Source organism: Phytophthora ramorum (genome assembly GCF_020800215.1).
Source record: "Phytophthora ramorum isolate Pr-102 chromosome Unknown Phyram_PR-102_s0002, whole genome shotgun sequence".
Taxonomy (NCBI): Eukaryota; Oomycota; class Peronosporomycetes; order Peronosporales; family Peronosporaceae; genus Phytophthora; species Phytophthora ramorum.
The window spans coordinates 2605302-2627850 of record NW_027150648.1 but is presented as its reverse complement, the minus strand read 5'-3'; the positions used below and the strand labels follow the sequence as shown (position 1 = coordinate 2627850).

The following is a 22549-nucleotide window of genomic DNA, read 5'->3' as shown; positions in this document are numbered from 1 at the left end:
TCCGCCGAGAGAACGCTTATACAGCTTTGTTCGTGCTGTATCGACGTTAAGACCGTGCACGTTGTCATCTTGAACCACGTAGTAATCAGCGTTGAAGTAGTACTCGCCGATGCAAAGGATTGCTCGTTTCGATTTTCCTCGGTGCTTCGGAAAGTGGTTCTCATGAGCACAAAGGTTCATTGCAGCTTGGAGTATCTCTGCTCCGACCGGGCCACTTGCGTAGTGACATATGATTTCCGAGCCAAAGTCCATGGCGCATTGCGTTAGAATTCTTGGCAACGTCCCGGCTAATACATGGCCAGTAGCAGCGCGAAGGTGCATGACACTACTTGCTTTGATGGCGTGATGATGGGACTCTATTGGGTTTTGGTTGGGCACGATCCCAGGCTCGTCACTGGCTGTGTAGAACCACAGATCCCACGGATCAACGAGGTATTGGTCCTCTAACCAATGAGCGTATTCCGTTTCCCCTAGAGCAGCCCAATTCGATGTTACCAGGTTAGATAGTGCTTCGAATTGGTCGAACGACCGCGACAGACTCAGATAGTCGAGCTGCGGCTTGATGATGTTCTCGTAGCGGTCAGAGTCTGTTAGAAGGCTCTTCTTTCGTCGAGCATTTCGATCCAAATGTGGCCAACAGTTCAACAGCTTAATGTCCGGCCACACCTGGCGGAATGCATTTGCAATCTCCGAAGAATGATCCATTGATCCAAACTGTACGTCCAGGATTCCCCCGAAAAATTCCTTGGTGCGATCCTTGACGACTGTAAAAAGTCGAACGTATGCGTACGCGGTCTCAGTCCGAACGAACATGAACGCAGCCGGGTAAAACTTTTGCTGATATTGGTGTGTTGCAGTATATCTCACTCCATATGTTCCGAAGGAGACAAGGGTCCAACCACCAAAATGAAGCTTGTACGTTCCATCGGTGGCCATGAGTACTTCTTTCCGTTGGCCCAACAACATGCGAGTAACCGTTCGAAATAATCGCCTCGATGTGAAGATAATCCCCACGGAAGTCTGTCCAATCTCCAATGCGTCCGTAAAGATGTCTAAAACGAGCAGTTCGTTCTGGTATTGCAAGGGCTGGTGGCTAACCCGGAGCGCGTCATCCTCCACAAAGTACCTCATATCCTTGAAAAATGTGGTCTTGGTAAAGCACATTCTTGGCGATGCCCACTTCATGATGTCTGCATATGTCGTAATGTCAAAATCACCTCGCTTTCGGAGTTTATGCGCTCGGTTTTTCAGTTGTGTAACTGAAGGCAGCAAAGTCAATGTATCTTCATTGTCGATGTACTTTGTTTGCAGTGTGATCAAGCACTGACGCGGGCCCTGACCACCAAGAAGTAGGTTGTCAATCTCCGAAAGGAACGGCTTGTGGATGCCAGTGCGCTGCGCCATCACAGCCACTTTTGCGGTAGTGTGAATCCCACTTCGAAAAAGGCGGAACTGTCCGTTGCGCTCTTTCTTAATTCGAGCTTCTGCAGTGCAATCAACATGAGTTGTACACGACAATCGCGTGGAGAAGCGACTGTTGCCGGTTACAGAAAATCGAGCGTTCTCCAACCCGTCGAGCTGCGCCCGGGCTTCGGCCTTCGTTATGAATGTGACTGGGTGAACAAACTCTTCTCGACTGTGAGGTATGCTGGATCCGGATTCCATGCTCGCTACGAGAGATACACCTTCGTGTTCTTCGCCACCACTCGCGTACGAATAATTGCTGTCACTAGCCGATAGTTCAGCAGCACTTGCGCTTGTATGGCTCTGCAACAGTTCATTGCCGCTGCCACTGCTTCCAATTGATGCAGGTGGTTGTCGTCGCGGGGTTACTTCACATGCAAAGTCCTCGCTTTCGCTGGATGACGAAGCTATCACAGGTTGGCTAGTCGGAGTCGGTGTACTACTATCTTCACGCGCACTTTGGAGCAATGGCGAGGGCACCGTGGTAGCGGGTTGAGTCGTGGGAATGTCGCTGCTGCTTGACGACAGTGACCGCCGTGAACTACTTTGAGCATCACTGACACGGGGCGGTGATTGCGAGGGTACGGCCGTCGCCGGTTGAGTGTTGGGGACGTCGCTGCTGATAGCTGACACCAACCGGCGGGAATGCCTTCTTTGAGCTCTACGCGAGCGCATGGAGCCTATGGGGTCACAACAAGCGGAGCAACTTGACAGCAAGGGAAGATGCGGAAAGCTGATGTGGTGGGAGGCTTCTGTTGTGGCTGGATCGGTTGGAACTTGAGCGGTTAGTCTATAGGCAGACTGCTTTGAGGCTAATTTGAAAGTGAGCAAGACTCCAACGAGAGAACACAAACGCATGTCAGCGAGCGTGAGCAGCCAACGGAGACGTCAGCTGCAAAGGCGCTCTATATTGGAAGGATAGCGCACGAACGTCATTTGTTTTCAGTTATTGAGCTTCAGAAAATTCTTTGTGGTATATTATCTGGATTTAGTAGAAACCGCATTGTAAGCAGCACAGATAATTTTTTAACTCCAGAAAGAAATTTGACTTAAACGTTACTACCCTATAATGTACTGAAACGAACAAAATGAAATTTGCAATGAATGAAATTTTCTGGCTACAACCCAATCAGAATCAATCGCTATCCTCAGATTCGTCGTCGCTTGATTGGCTATAATAGCCTGCAAGATTTGGGCTTGGTGTGGTGGAGTTGAAGTTGTCGACGAATTCCGGTGTCCTTGGTCGGCGCGGCGATGGAAAGCCCCACATCTCTTCGTCCTCCGTGTCCGAAGCGGATTCAGAGACCAGCTCGCGGCCCTGTCTGATCCGGCGCAGCGAGGTCGTTAGCATATCGATCTCGCGCGCTTGGCGTCGGATCGTCTCTTCAGCATCGCGAAGTTGTTGTCGAAGACGCCGGATGCCGTCGTAGGCATCGTTGACGGCGGAGCGAATGTGCCTGAGAGCGCGCATGGCAAATGCGAAGTGAACATCGCCTCCGCTCCGCCGAGCAGACATTTCATAGAGAACATATCGTCAGATAAAGTATGATATTATAAGTAATTTCTATGTAAAATTCCAATCAGTTTCCAAAACGTGCACTTCTTGCCCTTTCGTCTCTGTGCACCCTCATTTGAACGCTACATCAATTTCGTACAGCTACGAAATCAATAATAGCCATCGAAATACAATGTAACTGCACTCATGGAAAAAAGCCACCGGTAATAGAAAGTAGCCGGTGGCGACATGAAAAGAAGCTTTTCCCAGAGCCGACTCGCAGTACGACTGCGTGTCACTCGTGGGCACCATAATAGCACCAGTGGCGTCGTCGTCGAGCAGAATGGGCTCCGTGCACGTGTCCATGTAGTTGCCTTCCGCCACGGTGTACGACTCGTCAGTGGGGTCGAAGTTGTGCCCCGAGTTGTTGTAGAAGTAGTTGTTGGCCGCGTGCAGGAGAGTGTTGCCGCCCACCTTGGGCGAGCGTCCCGACGTCTGGTGAATGTAGTTGTTCACGAGACTTACCTGCGTCTCCGTTCCGTAGAAGAGCATGGTCCAGTAGTGGCGGTTGTCGCACGACGCCGAGTACTCCGTATAGCCGTCGAAGTCGCAGTTGCTGATGGTCATGCTCTTGACGCTGGCCGTATTGGTGGCGATCATTTGACGACCGATATTCGAGATCTTAACGTGGTCGAACCACACGTTCTCCAGCGCGGTCTCACCGCCATCCGCACCTTGGATGTAGATGGCGTCGCCACCCCAGACCAGGTGCGGGTTCAAGTTCGTGATGTGGATATTCTGCACGATGACGTTACTGCCCAGGATCCACAGGCCCTTGCCGATGATCACACCCGACGTGCCGACGCCGCGGATAGTCTTATTGCCCTGCACCTCCAGCGGGTTGGGTCCGGCGTTGTCGTATGTCACCTCCACGGAGATACCGTCGGTGCAGCCGCCCGTGTTGGACATCCCGCCGCTCTGCAGGATCACGTCTTGCCCCTTGCAGCCGTTGTTCTTGGCAATGCACTCTTGGTTAGACAGCGGGCGGCAACCATCCTCCGTCGTGGTGCCCTCCGATCCACGGTAGTCGAACTCCTGCTGCAGGATGATCACGCGCGCCTCGTCGTCCGACAGATACGAGGTAAGCTCGTCGATGGTGGTCGGGTACACGGGGTCGACGTCGCCACCACCGGTGGCACCGGAAGCGAGTCCGAGTGCCGCGCCGGTGGTGATCGCGGCGGCCGATCGTACGGTGAGCACAAATGCGCAGATGAATTCGTATCGGAATAGCTTCATGACAGCAAGACGGTGTGTTGTACTTGGCCGAGTTGCTTGTGGAGGTGCTGGTAAAATGAAAAGTGACTAGTAACGAGGACGGAGGAGGTCCGAGCAGGCAGAGTAGTGGAACGCTGATACTTTGACCCAACATTGACGTTCTGCTCTATTGACGGAGCTAACATTGTAGATTCGACTCTAAGTTAGTCTCGGAAGAAGCCGCAAAACCAGGAGGGATGCTGGATGAGTACACGTGCGAGATAGTTTTAGAAGTCTTGCGTGGCTTGGTGCCTTGCGAGCAGTCGATGAGGCTTGCTTTCGGCAGTCGTCTTGCAGTTTGTTGCAAAGAACAACCTTGAATCGTGACATCTTGTAATGTTGATGCGAGCCACATGTGACAAGCTTGACTCATCCAGATCTCGAAAGTGCCTTGCGGATCAACATGAGGCGCGTACTCCTCTACGGACTGCAGTTGTTTGGCGAGGCGTCTCTCACCTCATGAAGGTGAATGACAACTCCGGGCAATATTAACATTGCCGTGGTAAATGTATCAGGCATTCACACCTCCAGTCAAATTGAAGAGCACTCGGGGCGTTAGTTGAATGCAGGACACTTTCGGAGCTTTCGAACTGGCCCAGGATACACTGCGTGTTTTATTTAATTAGTTTTTCAGCCAATCGTATCTCGTCAAACCTGTGCCTCCTATTTTCACAGCATTCGTCATGCTGCGACTGTCGCTGCTTCAGCGCAGCGTTCGTCCGGCGCAGACGCTTGCCAGGGGATTCGCATCAGCTACGCCGACGCCCGTGGACGATGCGATGGCAAGCCGCAAACAGCAGTCGCATTATTACGCGCGAATCACCCGCAAATTCCAGCCCGGAGAGCTGTCCCTGGAGGCGGTGGACCGAACGGCGCTCTTCTTGACGAATCGGGGGATGAGTCAGGTGCACGCGCTACAAGCGATTGGCCACCACATCACGGTAGGTACGGCAATATTTTATGAGGTGGTGCTGAAAACGGGGTGTTAACTTGGGGGAATTGGTTGCAATATTTAGTTGTGCAAGTACTCCCAGGAGATGATGGAGATCAAGGTGTGAACCGGTGTAATGCAATGGCAGGGGTTAAATTAGTGAGTAAACGAGTCTTGGTGGTGCTTATTTTTGTAGATCGAGTGGCTAAGTAACTTGGGTCTCAGTCACGACAAGATCAACGCCGTTATTCGGCATAAACCAAGCATCCTGGGGATTTCCATTGAAAAGTACGAAGCGGTCGTGGAGTGGTACATATCTCAAGGCGTGCCGAAGGAGAAAGTGAGTTGTTATTTTGGTGAGGCTGCATTTGGGGAGAAGGCTTCGTGATTAACTGACGTCTAGATGTTACTGCTAGATCCCTTACGTGATTAACGTATTCCCTCAAGCAATGTTGTGCAGCATTGTGGAGAACCTGGAGGCGAAGGTGAATTTACTCAAAAAGATGGGGTGCAACGATAGTCAAGTCGCGCGTGTCTTGACGATGGCTCCGCAGATATTTTCCATCGGTGTTGAGCGATTATATGCGAACATGGAGTACATCGCCAAGCTAGGCGTTCCTCTAGACAATTTGCCAAGCTTTATCGCGATAGTACCTCAGTGCCTTGCGTTGAAGGTGACCCGAATTCAGGAAACGGTAGACGCGCTTGACGAGATGTTTGGTGATGGCGCTGGAATTCGGGCGCTGATTTGGAACGGTCGTATCGTCATGCACAATGTCGGCGGCTTGCGTCAATCATTCAACTACCTGATATCGTTAGGCTTCACGGCAGAGAGAGTGGAGAAGAATACGAGGTTTATCATGCGCAGTGTGGGTCGAGTTCTCCGTCCACGCGCCGAGTTCCTGAAGGCAAGCGGCTATGATGTAGTTGCTGATATCAAGTGGATTTCGCTGGCGGAGGGCCAATTCGTCGCAAAATACCCAGACTATACTGCCTACTTGACGAGCTACAATGCACGACCAAACTAGCAAGTTCCGCGTAGTGCTGTCAAATTTGACCCCCTCCCAAAAACAAGGTTTAAAGCTTGCATCCAAGTTGTGCAGACCTGTTTTACCTTCGACTGAGTGACGAGAGCACATTGTTTGTAGAGGTAGGTGAATCACGTGGGCCTATTTGCCGCTCATCTCGAACGGTTTAGTTGACCTGGAGGCGATTGTTAACAGCGTTACAGAAAGCAGATTGGCAACAATTGGCGAAATCTAAACCCAGTTGCAATATCATAGTCAGTTGCTAGCGTACAAGTAGTATTCAACGTTGATGATGGCGACAACACGTTGGGCCTGATATTATCTCGGCTACAACCCCGTTTTGAGTTCAATACCCAGGTTCACGAACCACAACTCACGCTCCCCACTTCGGTAGCCAGCAAATCGTACGCGTTAGTAAAGATTCCTCAAACGGTATCTAACGTGTTAAGTGGAGCCCTAGCGATAGCAAGCCGAGCCACGAATGGCTCAACCATGACGGCAAGTTGCCTATTTTACGAGTGCCGCAGATTCGCCGCCAAAGAATACAAGGACCGGTACATGTACCCGGGAGCTTGTGGACACGCTGGACCCGCTCCAGGTCGTCGAGTTGTGTGAAAGTATGCATCTCCGACGTGCCTACGCTTTATCATAGTACTCAAGTAGTACTAGGGATTTGTATCCCGTGCAATGTAGACCAGTCAAGGTATGACAGATAAGGGGTTATTATCCCCGCCGAGGACTTCCAGTCCTCACTTCTCAACTTCTCATCTTCTCCTCCAATACACAAGCCATCTTCCAGGCCGACTTCCTCCTCAAGAACCCTCTCTTACCTTACTCTTCGCGCTATCCTCCGCTGTCCTAATCCTCTGCAAATCATTACTTTAACAGGTTATGAACCCAACGCTGACAAGAGGACGCGTGCGAAGTTGCCACGTGTCAAGCAAGCCCGACGGACCAAGTCTGCACTACGGGTGCTACGTGTCAAGGCGCTTTCGCCATTAGGCCATGCTGCCCCCCTTTGCGCCAGCCACTGAGTTGTAGCGCCGCACGAACTAGTGCTGCCGTGCTAGGCCAGTTACTGCTGCGCTGTGTGGCCATGCTGCCCAAATGTACCAGCCCAGCCAAAGTGCTGTAGCGCCGCACGAGCCACACTGCTGCCGTGCTAAACCGGCTACTGCCGAGCTGTGAGGCTGTGCTGCCCACTGCGCTAGCCACTGAGCTACTGCGCTGCGCGAGCAGAACTTCTGCTGCACCAAATGTGCTTTGAGCTAATGCCGGCTACAAGCCGTGCCTTTTGCATGAAAATGCTGTAAGACCTCACATGACAGGCATGCTGCATCACAAGCAAGCCAATGAGCCTCTGCTGCTGTTAGTCCATGGAAGTATAATATTCATTTTATCAAGGCGAAAAGCTTACGGATACTACAATACTACTGTACGTAGTAGTAGCACTCAGCGAGCCAAATACCGCTGTTTGTGCTGGCTCAACGCCATCAACTTTCATGAGAAGCCAAAGAGCTTCCTAAGATTTAAACGCACCGCTCATACGCGAAAATTCCAAATGCCACAGGCTTTTCTCACTGAGTTTTTACCTGTAAAATGTACGACAAGCCATAAAGAGCCTCTGTTGACTATGAACTAGTACGACAAGCACACAAAGCCTCTGTCATTGGTGTAATAGAACTATATATTCTGGTGCATACACAATCTGTACCAACGTTTTTCACTTCCTGCACTAACGACAAGCACACACGGCCTCTATCAAACTATATAAGCGAGAACGACAAGTACACAAAGCCTCTGTCATTAAACTTTGTCTTCACAAATACGTACGGCACGAACACTTACACAAAACTGCCAAAATATCGTGCAAACTTGCTAGAACGTTACCAATTTATGAACGGCATGCCACACACTACCTCTGCCTGTAGTAGACCACTCTATGGATTCGGTAGGACACATATAATACTTGTCCCCACCGCTAGCTAATAACAGCAATTTAAAGCGAGAACCACCTCGATAAGGCCACTAATGAGAAAAATACCCATCTGATTCTACTGATGACATTGCGGTGATGTCGTCCCTACATCTAGAGCTATACACTGCGATAGCAATGATCTATATGACAAAAGCACTCTAAACAGTTGAACGTTCACTACTTTAGTGGATAAAAGCATAACAGAAAACAGCAACTCCACACTACATTCGCTATTGAAATATCATAGCATGATGTAATAACTGCAAGCACTTAGACCAATCTTGGAAAACTGAGAGGCACAACATCCTCACACAAACCCCAGTTATTGAGTAGTCTTAAAGCTCTCAAGACCCACTAAGGGATTCAACGGTAGCAATAGTTCTAAATGAGCTTTCTAACTGAAGACAAACAGTTCTTGAACGAGTTCTCATTAAAAGGTTTCACCTATGAGCAAAACAAGCAAACAAACAAACAAATGCTCAAGTATATTACACAAGACGAACAGGTTTTATCCTTCACAAGCAAAGGTTCCTGACTAGCCTATACGCCAAAATCAATCAAATGATCAAACATTAGCACAAGAATGACGGCACCCTGCCATACAGTCAAGATGAATATCGCCAACGATGAAGGCACAAAATGCTAACAATATTCTAAGAGCAATAATGGTGATGTCTAACTTAGCCAATCGACGCCCCAAGCATGCAACGCACGTTCGTCAATGTGGGAGGCTGTTGAAGATACCATTTCCGATGTGCGTCATTTACCTACTGGAATATTACAGTGATATCTCTACTTACACAAGAATAAAATAAAATGGGATGAAATTACATCTTTGCATTAGCAATTGTGTTTAGACGCATGAACCTCACCAGTCAATTGACTTGGTAGTACACACGCTTATCGCAAGCGCCTGCAAATAATAGCATTACTAAACGAGAAACACCTCGTAAGGCCACTAGGGAGAAAATTACCCCAAAGATGTGAGCCTGCGCACTATCTGCGAGTAAGGTGTGCTACTACTGATGAAATTGCACTGATGAGGCTCTTGCGGCTAGAGGCATACGCTGCTGTAAAGAGATAAGCCAGTTTGTCTAAAATAACGAACAGCTTCTAAACACCTAAAGACAGAAACTATACTCATGGAGAAACAAAAACCCAACTCCAATTGATACCTACAACACACACAGAATTAAACAAATCAATGTGGTGGAAAATAAATGTATCGATCACTGAGATAGTAGCTCAATAAGCGTTTAGAAGAAGTCTATGAAATTGGGAGGCACATACTCCTTCCCTGTCATTGACACTGGCAAGAATTCCCAAAGCCTATTACATTTCTCTCAATAAACAATAATGAGAAAGACTCAAGGTTGATACAAATACACCAAAGAAAATGAGATACGCTAAAACAGGTTTTCATCCTAAAAGGTTTCCTGAACATCCATACGCAAAGTAAAATACTGCCACAAAGTGCACACTAGTAATTTGTACGCACAATGCAAATAAGCGAACAGGTTTTCCCTTTCAATAAAAGGTTTTCCTGAGTAACCAACATGCCCGGTACAAGGCATACTGCATCAGAGCAAAAGCAACGCTGCACCAAATGCCAAAAAGGCAAAAATAGCATTTTCACGTGATAAGTACCGATAAACATACGGACACACGGTATCATTACTATCAGTACATTTGCTAAAATATCTAAAGCATTGCTTGGCTCAACATGGTAAAACTACATGACGTTTGCGACGCACGTTCCTCGTTGTGGGAGGCTGTGAAAGTATGCATCTCCGACGTGCCTACGCTTTATCATAGTACTCAAGTAGTACTAGGGATTTGTATCCCGTGCAATGTAGACCAGTCAAGGTATGACAGATAAGGGGTTATTATCCCCGCCGAGGACTTCCAGTCCTCACTTCTCAACTTCTCATCTTCTCCTCCAATACACAAGCCATCTTCCAGGCCGACTTCCTCCTCAAGAACCCTCTCTTACCTTACTCTTCGCGCTATCCTCCGCTGTCCTAATCCTCTGCAAATCATTACTTTAACAAGTTGCATCTCTGTCTGCTCTTGCGAGCCGCTCTCTCCGCATCACAAGCCGATCTCTCGGTCTATCCCAAGGCGGTCAATATGGTGTGCGAGCCACCATCCCGCATTTAGTCGAGTCGATCCTCTTACTTCCACTATACCTATCCCCTAACCTCCGTTCAGATGGCTACAACTGGACACCAATCCGGCTGAGACTTTATGGACAGTGCTGCACTTTTCATTCCGCTGGGTCAGGTGTCAACCATGTCGCGCCACGGCCGCAACACGCTCATGTGGCTGCTGGCCTGCGTGTGCTGCTTCGCGCTGGGGCTCATCTCGTCGTACGCGAGCACCTTCTCGCTCTCGTCCATCCAGCAGACGGCCATGAAGGTGCAGACCAATTGGCTGCGGGCCCGGCCGTCCAATTGGCACCTCCAACAGATCAACACGTCGTCCGTGACAACTTCCAAGAGCGAGGACGACTACGGGCGCGGCATCATCCTGTGTCTGCACAACGGCATCGTGGCAATGGGCGTGTCGCTCATCAAGGAGCTGCGCTGTCTGGGCAACACGGAGGTCGTCCAGGTGTACCATTGCTTCCCCGACGAGATCTCGGACGAGAGCAGACAACTGCTCACGCGCAACGACTCGAGGGTCGAGATCATCGACGTGTGCACCGAGATTCTGGCCCAGAAAGGCCCCGAGAACCTCTTCCTGGGCAACGTCAAGACCGCCAAAGCCTTCCAGAACTACTGGATCAAGCCGTTGGCGCTGTACCATACCAAACTTAGGGAAGTGATTCTGCTGGATGGAGATGCAGTGCTGATGCAGGACCCAGCGGTGATTCGTACCATGTCTGGGTATGTACGCACGGGCACAACGTTTTTTCGTGACCGGGTCGCCAAGATGAACAGGTTCTTGAACAAGAAGACGGAGGACGGCAAGCCTTACATCCGCTACTTAATCGACTCGTTCCCGTACGAGAAGCTTGGGTTGACTGGGCCGGAGCCGTCGGAACAGCTCCAGACGACGTTCTCATACCGAGGAGACACGGGCCATGAGATGGACTCGTCCATGGTGCTGATCGACAAGACGAGAGCTGGCAAGGCGCTGGAAGTCTTGCGGGAACTCATCTTCAATACGCGCTTCCACTTGCAGTTTTCGTGGGGAGATAAAGAATCGTTTTGGCTTGCGTACGAGCTGGCGCATCAGGAGTATTTCTTCTCGCCGTGGGGGCTTAGCTTGCTGGAATCCGTGCCGAACAACGATCTCGCCCACCCGAACACTATGTGCGGCAGCATGGCTCACTTTATGCCCACGGAGAACGATACGGAACTGTCGGAGCTGCTTTACGTCAATGGCAAGGCGCTGCTAGAGCCATTCCCATCAGGCGTGGAAAAGACTGTCAAGGGCAAGCGTTCGCGGATGTTCAATCTGAATCCGACACATCTCACACCTCGGTACCGGCATGCCGACTTTGATCTCGCAACCTCCAAGTCGTTCGAGTGCATGGACAACCTGGGATCCGTTCCGCTTCCCCACTACTTCTTCAATCGCCTGCTACGTCGTCGGTTCCACTACTTCGCTGCGGAAACCAACGCGTACGAGGCACTAGACGATTGTCCGAAGCGGGTAGATTAGATTCCTAGGCTAGATGCAGACAAGGTTGTCTCGTCCCATCCGCCACGTCGCTTGCTGGATGGTTAATGTTAATGGAGAATGTAGAGTGACTCAATCAATGTACAGACTTTCTCAACTGTCGATAAGGTCATTCATCATTTGGAGGCCGAAGAAGCAAGAAACATGCTTGGAGGTGTTAATGCAGCGTTGGGCATTGCGCCGTGTGAAAACTGCGGCCAGCCTTCAAGTAAGCGGTGCAGTCGATGCAAGGCCTTCTCTGTCTGCCGCCAGGCGTGCATGGTAGCAGCGTGGCACAAACACAAGCCGGACTGCGACAAGGTGGTGGAAGCACGGAAGCAGCTAGAAGCGGCGGGGACGAGCGTGTCGGGTGAACCATGCTTGATGGACCCAGAGACTGTGATGCGTCTTAACCATCGGGGCTTGGCCATGTATGATAAGCACGGCGTGAGCGAACCTCCTGGACGCGGATCGACGATGCCCCTGAACAAGAAGTTGGCGTTCTTCCTGGACGTTCTGAAGGTGCACGACACCTCGTCGCCCGAAATCAAGGACCTCCCTCTGGCCGAGAAGATGTTCCTCAACCGCCGTTACAATAACACGTACCGCCACGCGGTGGACACGTTCTCGGCGAGCGAACTCAGTCAGCTCCATGCGTTGATGCGCACTCACCATGTCGGCAATTCGAACCGCTAACTCAGAAGACCGGACGCAGAGGTATTTGAAGAAGACCAACGAAGATTGATGATTGCGTGTAGTTGTTGTACTAGACCCAGTACAGCGAACAACGCAAAAACAGAAACCCTGTTCCACCACACTTCGCTTTCGTGTTCGGCATTTCCAAGAAGGCACTAGTATTTTACTCTTGCCAACAGTGAATAGCATATTATACATCCTGAATACGTCAGTTGCTACAACGGATCGGGCATCCACATTTGTTTGTGGTGTTGCCTGCATTCACGGGACGGGGGTCTGCGAGAGTGGTTGAACTGACCCTCAACTGTCATCGCCAGAGTAAAATTCATTCACCATTTCACCGGTAAGCGAGGAAGAGAGGTCAGCGAAACATGTCTGGTCGTGATCACATACTTACTCTGTGCGAGCACTGCGGGAAAACTACGCATCAGTGGTGCAAGGCGTTTTTCGTTTGCAGTCGCGAGTGCATGACGGCGGTGTGGCCCTGGCACAAACTGGACTGCAACACGGTGGTGGCTACGACAAAGTATTTCCAGTCGATTGGAGATCCAGAGGCTTCAGGCGTGTCGTGCATGCTCCCGACAGAGGACGTGCTTCGGTTGGATGATCTCAGCATCGCTATCTACCAAAAATATGGAGTGGACGAACTCCCAGACCACGACTCGGAGCTTGATGAGGACAAGAAACTTGCGCTCTTCTTGGGTGTTTTGCGCGAAAACGACACATGCACCCCAGTAAACAGAGCTCGCCCGCTACCCGAGAAGCTCTTGCTGAATCGGTACTACAACGGCATGTATGAGCGTGCTAAGGATATTTTCACGCCAACCAAATTTGCGCACCTTGACGCGCAGATCAAGGCGGATCACGTCGGGATGGCGACTCACTGAGTTGGGTTTTGGAGAAATTACGAAGGGCTTTTGAAGACACTTTGGATATGTAGGACAATTGGTAAGCAAGGGAAAGTATTGATGGGCTTGTAGTCGTAGTTTGACGTGGAACTGAGAAAGTAATGCAGCGACTGCTTCTCCCTCTGGACAGGGACTTTGAGCTTATCCGCAACACTAGAAACCTGTTGTGGGGTCTCTCAACTCCAGGAACATCAGCTAAAACTGCATCAAAGCGATCACGTTCCATGATTTCCTTCGCCTTGAAGTTATCCAGGGCGTGGCAATAAATCCGATAGAAGCGATCCAGAAACAGCTTCTCAACCAGCGGTACGTCCTTGTTCGCGGTCGAAGAAATGTTATGTTCGTCCAGCAAGTCCACGAAAAGTGCCAGCTTTTGATTCATATCCATCGACGATCCGCGCTCTGGCATGTTGGTTAAGCCGTGCTTTGAGAGCATACCCAAAGCCCGCCTATTCGCGAAGCAAATCGATTCGCTGCCCTTCTGTCATCACCCGCCGTAGCGTTTCGCTCTAGGTTGGACTAGATAAACTACTGCCGTTGAGTTTCACCCGCTGTGGAAAGGAGTCTTTGAAAGTGACGGGGTACCGGTTCATTTTTTTACTTGCAACAACAAGCACAAGACGCTGGATACGATGACGAAGGCGGTGTGTGCAAACGGCGGAAATCCCTTGCACAAATGCTGCAGTCGGTGCAAGGCACTGCAAGTGTGCAATCGGGAGTGGTTCGAGAGTATGTGCAAAAGCACAAGCCGGACTGTGACGGAGTGGTGAAGGCCAATCGATGGGAGTCGCGCCGTCCAGCGGCACCCCAATCTTGGTCACTACTGATAAATTGATGCAGCTCGAGTCTCACAATCGGAACGAGTACGAAAAGCACAGTGTGAGCACTGCCAAGTGACGCTGTCATGCTCGCGCAGGACGTCCAGATAAAATTTCAACTTCTTTTCACTGCTCATCGGCAATCCACCCCTTACGAACAAGGGACTGCCGTCGGCCCTTGTTCGCAGGTGTCATGTACCTGAACCGCCAATACAACGATGCATTCAGCCCAAAGCGAGTTGAAGCAGCTCGACGCACTGATGAAGGTGCACCACATCGGCCTCCTGGACCGCTGAGGTTGAGACGCTCGAAGGCTTGGACAGAGCAGCTACCCTACAAAGCAGGAAAACACAACTTCAATTTAAGTATGATGGCAAGAACAAGACAGTGAAAGTAAATGCTGCGACTACATCTGTGCAGTTCCGTTTGGCATGCAAAGGTTAGTCAATAAATTGTAGATCCAGTCACCTCTCTCTCTCATCAATGCAGCAGTCACTCGATTTTCATCTTTTCACAAAGCTCACATTTCATGCACATACCCAGAGCTTTCCTTCCCATCATCTCTCTCTCACTCACAAGCCACTGCGGGGCGGCAGTTGTTCTGCCACAGACGACGGCGCGCATAGCAGGTCGGAGAGGACGCAGACGACCAGGGACCCGTGTATGTGCTGGCGTAGATCCACCCGTGGTCGTCCCCCTTCTTGGTCGAGTAGGCCCATCCCACCCCCTCGAGTCCTTCGGGCACTTCTGGCGCCACGTGGTCAAAGTTGTCGGACGAGACCTGCAGGTCGAACGTGCTCCAATGACGACGCTCGTTGCTGTGCGAGGGAGTCCACTTGCCGTCCACATAGTCCTCATTCTCCCAGACACAGAGTGTCTTCTGTCCATCTGTCTCTTCTGCAAAGCAAATGTCCAACTGGACGGTTGTCTTCTTGTCCGGGTGCTTGACCGCCTGTCGGAGGCCTTCGGGGACTTGCAGCTCATACGTGTCCACCACAGCTTCATTAGGGCGTCTCTCAAAGGTGGACAATGGGAGACACAGCTCCCCCAGCAGGTCGTCTTGCTTGAACCGGTCATTGTCCACCACGTGCACCACCAGTTGACGATCCGTGGCCTGCGACTGGTGCCCCACTTCAAACTCGAACGTCTCCGCTGGCTGCCACACGGGGTCCAGCGCCCCGCTCTCACACGACGAGCGCAGGTACTCGTCGCCCAGCTGGAAGGTCACGAACGGGTCGCTCGCGCTGCCCTGGACGAAGGTGTCGGCCACGGGCAGGTTGCTGGCGCGCAGCAGCGTCACGATCAGTTGGGGCATGGTGGAGCGATTTTTGGATACTGGACGTGAGTACCGAAAAAGGCGAAAATTAAAGCACTGGCATTGTACATTCAATCTATTAGTAGAGGTTGCTTAACCTAATCTGAGTAAAGAAGTTGCTCTAAGGCGTCACAAACATAAAGGTTTATACGTTTACCGGGGTGATCAACCATTTTTGACTTTTTCGGTAGATACAAAAACGAGGATGAAAGTATAGAGGTGAGTCAGTGTGGTTTGGGAATGACGTAGTGCAACAGATTAAAGATGTGACGTGTTTTTACAGGAAGTGATATATTAGTTATGAGATCCGAGCAAGTTGAAGTATGGACCTCATAATTCATATCGGAACAAACTCAGCTGTGAACGCGCATGTTGACCTTCGTGCTGCCCTTGGAGGTGAGGTGGAAACGGATGCTTGCTGTCTTGTGGCTCTGCTTGGTGGTTTGGTCAGCGTCAACGGTGGTGGGTGCTGGTGTAACATTACCATCGTCCGCTGACGTCGGGGCAGGTGTAGCTGCACCATCGTCCGATTCGCTTCTGCCATCATCTTCTTCGGCAATTGGCGTCTGCTGTATCTGGTCTTCATCCTCGGAGGTCGTAGGAGCTGGCGTTGCACTATCATCGTCGCCACTTTCTGCCTCGCTGTCATTCTGCTCAGCACTGCCACTTTCGTCGCTATCATCGCCTCCATCGCCATTTATCTTCACGAGCAACTCAATCTTGCCTCCTGCAGACGATCGCGGCACCCACATGAGCAGCGATCCTCCACCGGAACCCGGCACATCCAGAAGCCCTGGACGCCAGCGGTCGAGATACAGCGTTTGGTCCTGAAGAGCCTTCACCGTCGAGTTCCACGACATCGTCTCGCCGCTCGCCACGTCCACCTCAGCTACCGTGTCACCGCCAGAGTGAATGACCACCGTCACATCTTCAGTGTCAGTGCTCTCGAACGTTATGTTCACCGAGCCATCCCCAGATTTACTCCAAGTGCCGCAGCTGCCGTTGAAAGCCTGGTCTTCCGTTGTGAGCGCTAGCGCATCTGCCAAGGAGCCATCATCGATCTCTCCGACAAAGGACGTAGGTCCGCAGATGGGTTGGATGAAGGTGGCCATCATGTCAGCGATACCAGTCGGATCGAGCGTGGCGATGACGTCCAGGCCCATGTCAGCCACCGACACAAGGTAGTCTGACGTCGAGATCGCGTTTCCGTCATCGTCCACTGCTCCGTCAGCCAGGCCGTCCGTGATTGTGCTCATTACTGTGCGCAGGGTGTCTCGTACACTGAAAGCATCGTCCGTGAGGTTGCGGATGCAGGTGTTGGTCACAGCGGGAATATCCTGAAGGAAGAGGTCCGAGACGCTCAGAGCCTCTCGGATATTGCTGACGGTGCTACTGGGGTCCTTGGTCTTGATACCAGCCACGAACTGCGTCACCTTGTGGATAATCGTCTGCAGCTTGGTGCCGCACGTTGTGCCCGCCGTTAGAACGTCTTGGAGCTGGGCGACGCTGTCCGTGTCGAGGTCTTGAACAGAGTCGTCAACGCCAATGTCGCTCATGAGCGCCAAGAACGTACTGGGGTCAAGCAGCGATGCTCCATTCTCAACCACCTCCGTAACAATCTGGTTGACGGCAGCAACCACGTCAGCACTGAGCTCCAACGTGTCAGTAGACACCGGGAGTCCGAGGCACGTGCAGACAGCCGCAGGCAGCTCGTTGATGACGAGATCCGACTGGTTCACCACGCTCAGTAGCTGCTCGCTTTGCGTTGCGTTAGCCTGGAGCTCGTCCACATAGCTCACAAGGGAGCTTGTGGCTGCGAAGAGCGACTGGCCGCACTTGACACCGAGCTGCAGGGCTTTACTGGCCTTGATGAACTCGCCGAAGACGCCAGCCGTAGCGGCATTAAGTGCCACCGTAGCAACCGACGTGACCTTGTCCAGGACCTCGGAAGTGCAGTCCGAACTCTGTGGAATACACTCCGCGCCGCACTCAACAGGAAAGTTCAAAGGGCACTGCGCCCAGCATGATGCAATTCCATCAGACTCGTAGCCTATGGCGCAGGTCTCCGAAGACAGGTACGTCTTGCGGTAGCAGGCGGAATCTGTCACATTGATCGGGCTCACCCAGTTGGGGACGTCGGTATCGGCATCTGCAATAGCGACGAATGTAGCAACTAGCAGAGTCGTCCACTTCCGACCCTTGACAGCCATCGGATGGTCTACTTGGTGGTCTTGCGGCGAAATAGGGAATGGCACCTGTCCTGGAGAAAAGTGCCAACAGACATCCGAAAGATGGTGAGATATTGAAGCGCTCCAAGTCAACGAGGAACAACCAACCCAAACACTTTGCTGACGGTGTCCAATAAGCTTAGGTACCAATGCTCTCATGATTTACTTCTCGAGTCTCTCGACGTGGTGGCGCACATGGCGGATTTCCAGAAGCACCGCCTCAAACCCCTCGCGCATTTCTTCCCAGCGCGCTCGCTCGCGGTCTCGTCGCCGAATGAACATCTTGAGGATCTCCCCCCAGAAGGCCGCGTTCACTGCTCCAATGCACGACACCAGCCACTGGAACCACGGGATGTAGGCGAACCCGAAAATGTCGTCCATGACTGCGGGTGTGTTGGTAACTAGGATGGTCAGGCACACGGAGAGCACGGCCGCAAACCACATGTACTTGTTCGCGAAGATCCCCACGAACACAGGCTCCGTGAAGTTGCGCACCGTGAACGCTCGCATCACTTCAGTGAAGGTGATGCAGATGAAAGTCATCGTTTGCGAGCGCGCAAGACCTTCCGGGAGACAGTCGTAGTCGCCACCTTCGCAGTACATCGTCGAGTTCGCGAAGAACTCTGCGCCGCTTAGTTCCTCGCCGAAAATGTAGCTGCTGTCCGCATATTGCGCGGCGCAGTTACCGTACAACCTCCAGCCATCGTTAATGCCTTCCCAGCGTGTGCACGTCACGTCCGAGTAGTCGGTACCGTGTGAGCCACCGCCCTGGGCATAGATGTCGTCGAGCAATACATGTCCAAAGTTCCAGTATACGCCCAGCATGAAAGCGGTGATAGCACCGGCAGCGATGATCACAGCGTTGAAGGCGACGAACAGCCACAAGCGACCGTGGATCAGGTGTTGCTGCTTGGGGCGGGGGCGGTCCTCCATTATGTTCGGGTCACCTTTCTCCATGCTCAACGCCACCGCTGGCATGCCGTCGGAGAAAAGGTTGAGCATCAGAATTTGGAGTGCTTCGAGCGGCAGTGGGCAACCCGCAGCGATGGTCGAGAAGATCAACAGGATCTCACCGATATTCGTGGACAGCAAGAAGATGACAAACTTCTGGATGTTCGCGTAGATGATGCGGCCCTTTTTCACAGCAGACACGATGCTTACGAAATTGTCGTCTGTTAGCAGCATATCGGAAGCCCCCTTGGCAACCTCCGTGCCAGCGATACCCATAGCCACACCGATATCAGCCTCCTTTAGAGCTGGGGCGTCGTTCACTCCGTCACCGGTCATCGCGGCGATAAGACCCTGACGTTGAAGTGACTTGACGATCTCAATCTTGTCTTCCGGCTTGGCACGAGCGAAAACCAGCGTACGTGAAGTGATTTCGTCGATGTCGGCGGCTGGGAGGTAGGCCCCTCGAGGTCGCAGTTGAGAGCAGTCGCTAGCTTCCTCGTCAGGGTCTGCACCAACCTCCAGTAGATCGATATTTTTCGCGATAGCCACGGCAGTCTTCAGATAATCGCCCGTGATCATCACTGTGCGAATAGATGCCATTCGTGCGAGCCCGATAGCATCCCTCACTCCGTCGCGCTCCGGGTCAATTGACGCGATCAGACCTAGGAACACAAGCGGTAACGACAGAGCGGCGAACTTCTCGTCAACATCGTCGCAGTCGGCCGCGTAGGGAATTCGCGTCAGCGGATTGATAGCAACCGCAAGTACGCGCAGAGCTTGCGAGGAGAGGTTGTCGACGGCATCTGCGATCTCTTGTCGTCGTTCATCCGATAGCGATGAAATCGTACCGTTCGCCTGGCAGAATCGAGTGCAGTTGTCCACGATGTAGTTTGGAGCGCCCTTCACACAGGCCACAAACCTATCTTTCGGCTCAAGCGCGAGCGTGCCGAACATGCAAGTCGTCGGCAGCGTGTGCACCGTCACCATCATTTTTCGCGACGAGCTGAAGGGTACCTCTGCTACGCGTTTGTAGTCTTCCGTCATGTAGTCTTCCCAGATACCAGCCTTGGCAGCTGCGACCACGAGCGGTGCCTCAGACGAGTTGCCAAGCGGTACCCAGCGCGGGGTTTCACCATCTTCGCATTCTACTTGCTTAAGCTGCGTGTTGCTGCAGAGAACAGAGGCCACCAGAGTAGCTCGAACTTGCACATTGTCGCCGCTTGGAGCCGTCACGTTGACGCCATTCAGCAGAATTGCTCCTTCAGGCGTGAAACCCTTGCCAGTAATATCGTACTCCTTGAAATCACCCCATAGCTTGACCGCAGTCATCTTGCCTTCCGTTAACGTGCCTGTCTTGTCGGTGCAAACCACTGAGGCGGCACCCAGGGTCTCGACCGCGGCCAGCTTGCGCACCAAAACATTCTTCTTGACCATGTCGCTGGTTCCCGTGGAGAGGCAAATCGTCACCACCATCGGCAAGCCTTCGGGCACGGCACTGACAGCGAGCGACACGGAAATCATTATCATGGTAAGCCACACGGGACGTTCGGGGTGCTTGGCGTCGCGCGTGCCGCGCACCATTCCAACGATGAACACGAGCGCGCACACGGTCAGTGCGATCGTGCCCATTACAAACCCAAGCTTATGCAGAGCTCGTTGCAACGGCGTCAACTTGGGCTGGTGCTTCTCCAAGAACTTGGTCAGTGGGTTCTTGAAGCCTCGCTGCTTTTCATTCTCCGAGCGTGACTGCAGCAGAAGCGCGATGGAGCCCACGCGCGTGTTCATGCCGGTCTCGACGACGATTCCGCGTGCATTGCCCGCTGTGATAGTGGTGGACGAGAAGACCATGTTGTCGGCTGTAAGCGTGTTGGACTTGGCCACCATGGACGCATTATACTTCTTGGACACGTCTTCTGCCTCACCGGTCAACAGCATCTCGTTCGACTTGAGGTCAGCACTGTGGTGCAGACGGATGTCAGCAGGCACGACATCGCCCGTCTTGAGTAGAACGATGTCGCCCGGAACGAGCTCCTTGCTGTCGACCATTTGCTCAACGCCATCTCGGATAAGGGTGGACTGCGGACTTGACATGTTGGCCAACGCCTCAAGCGCGTTACTGGCGCTGTTCTCCTGGATGGTGGCGATCACGGCGTTCAATGTAACAATGAAGAGGATGGCAATACCTTCAACGAACTCCTGCAGCGACAGCGAAGCCACAGCAGCAAACAACAGCATCCCGATGATGAGATTGTAGAACTGGAGCAGGAACACGATGCAAAGCGGCGTCCGCAGCTCAGCTTCAAGCTCGTTTGGCCCGTGCTCGGCCAAAAGGCGAGTCACATGAGTGCTATCCAACCCGTTTTCGACGTCCGTAGCCAACTTCTTGGCGATGACATCAATGGGCGTCAAAGCCCACATTTTGGTGTCTTGGGTGTCCATCTTGGCAAAGGACTTCTTGGCTTCTTGCTGGTTGTCAACGATAACGCGCTCGGCATCGCTCAAGAACCGTGAGCGGTGGTCCGAGTCGTCCGACAAGTAACTTGGACGCAGCGTGTGGTCGGGCTGTGGCCTAGCGGACAGGATGTTCAGATATCCTGCCGAGGATGCCGAGTCGCGCGGAGACGGAGCTGCGTTGCCTAGCAGCGAGCGTTGTGGCGAGGACACCACGTTCTGCTTCTTCAGCATCGTTGACAAAGGACGAAGGTATCGGTGGAGATGGCCTGGTACTTGGTGTTTGGAAGAACTCTTGCCTCCGACGAAGCAAATTGGAAAATGACTGCCAGTTTGCTGGTGTGCGTCGCCGACGGCCCAAGTGGTTGAAGTGTCTAGCGTACGACGATTGCATGCCGCAACGTGGTCGCGAGTGCCTTGGCTGGGCTCTGGTGCAGTTGGTCTTCGAGGAAGCATGGCCAATCGTTTCTATCGAGGCAAGCATCTTTCGACAACTCAGCCGATGGCGTAGGCAACCGGAGATGCGCGAGCTCAACATGGCCGTACGACGCGGGCCATGCCGAATCCAGACGCTTCTTCATCGTACGGCGCTACACGAATTCGTACGGCGATGCACGCAGTTACCAGTTTTGCAGAAGACCCGCTTCTCCAACGTTGTTCTAGCGTGGCTGGCTGCCGGTGGTTGCAGTTGCGCCTGCCGAATTCGCTGTCGTCTAGGCTCGGTCCGTTTGCTTTCCAACGTGTTTGGGCTCATTTGCTCAGCCATTCACACCGGTCGTAAAACTACTCAAGTTGAAGCAGCACCGCGTGGAGACTTGCAAACGAGAGAAAGTTCTTGATGGGACCAGCGTGCTCGCTATTAGCCAGAGCAGCTCGAAGGCACCGCCGTGACGAGAGCGAGATGCGCACGGAATTGCGTGCTTGCCCATTGCAACAATGGCTGCAGCTTCGTACGGCATTGCCACGCGTCGTACGGCGATGCACACGCGAGTGGGAGAAGTGTCGAGTGCAGTGCTCCAAAGCGTTCGCTGGAGCAGCCTTATCGGAATATACTGCTGGAGATGCTCTTAACAGCACGTTTGCATTAGCCAAGCGCAGAGTTCGGGTGATGAAGAGTAGACGTGGTCGTCACTGTTGCAGTGATGAATGGATACGTCGCTTGTTGTTGTGTCGAGTTGCTCGCTCTTCGTTGACGGTAGTTCACGAGTCCTGGTGCCTTGGTGTCGGTGCCATTTCTGAAAATGGCCATCAGCACAACGTAAACCATCCATCAGCATCTCGCGCAGTTCAACCAGGATCTGCAGCA

At 52.3% G+C, this 22549-nt stretch overlaps 6 protein-coding genes across 6 annotated transcripts; 3 read left to right on the top strand and 3 right to left on the bottom strand.

Annotated features, from left to right (window-relative positions):
- Positions 1–4956: 4956 nt before the first annotated feature.
- Positions 4957–6232, top strand: KRP23_2255 (Transcription termination factor MTERF5, chloroplastic; the record flags this gene model as incomplete). The annotated part of the gene is made up of 4 exons (XM_067886966.1): positions 4957–5214; positions 5290–5325; positions 5401–5544; positions 5621–6232. 4 exons carry the CDS (start codon positions 4957–4959, stop codon positions 6230–6232), a joined length of 1050 nt encoding a protein of 349 aa, XP_067749598.1.
- A 4225-nt stretch (positions 6233–10457) lies between these two features.
- Positions 10458–12572, top strand: KRP23_2254 (Zinc finger MYND domain-containing protein 10; the record flags this gene model as incomplete). The annotated part of the gene is made up of 2 exons (XM_067886965.1): positions 10458–11033; positions 11985–12572. The coding sequence occupies 2 exons, from the start codon at positions 10458–10460 to the stop codon at positions 12570–12572; spliced, it is 1164 nt and encodes a 387-aa protein (XP_067749597.1).
- Positions 12573–13039: 467 nt separating this feature from the next.
- Positions 13040–13459, top strand: KRP23_2253 (uncharacterized protein; the record flags this gene model as incomplete). Its single annotated transcript, XM_067886964.1, has 1 exon — positions 13040–13459. One exon carries the CDS (start codon positions 13040–13042, stop codon positions 13457–13459), a length of 420 nt encoding a protein of 139 aa, XP_067749596.1.
- Positions 13460–14866: 1407 nt separating this feature from the next.
- On the bottom strand, positions 14867–15613 carry KRP23_2252 (Synaptotagmin-2; the record flags this gene model as incomplete). Its single annotated transcript, XM_067886963.1, has 1 exon — positions 14867–15613. The coding sequence occupies one exon, from the start codon at positions 15611–15613 to the stop codon at positions 14867–14869; it is 747 nt and encodes a 248-aa protein (XP_067749595.1).
- Positions 15614–15966: 353 nt separating this feature from the next.
- On the bottom strand, positions 15967–17169 carry KRP23_2251 (uncharacterized protein; the record flags this gene model as incomplete). The annotated part of the gene is made up of 2 exons (XM_067886962.1): positions 15967–16340; positions 16740–17169. The coding sequence occupies 2 exons, from the start codon at positions 17167–17169 to the stop codon at positions 15967–15969; spliced, it is 804 nt and encodes a 267-aa protein (XP_067749594.1).
- An 834-nt stretch (positions 17170–18003) lies between these two features.
- On the bottom strand, positions 18004–21477 carry KRP23_2250 (Calcium-transporting ATPase 1; the record flags this gene model as incomplete). The annotated part of the gene is made up of 1 exon (XM_067886961.1): positions 18004–21477. The coding sequence occupies one exon, from the start codon at positions 21475–21477 to the stop codon at positions 18004–18006; it is 3474 nt and encodes a 1157-aa protein (XP_067749593.1).
- Between the last annotated feature and the right edge of the window lie 1072 nt (positions 21478–22549).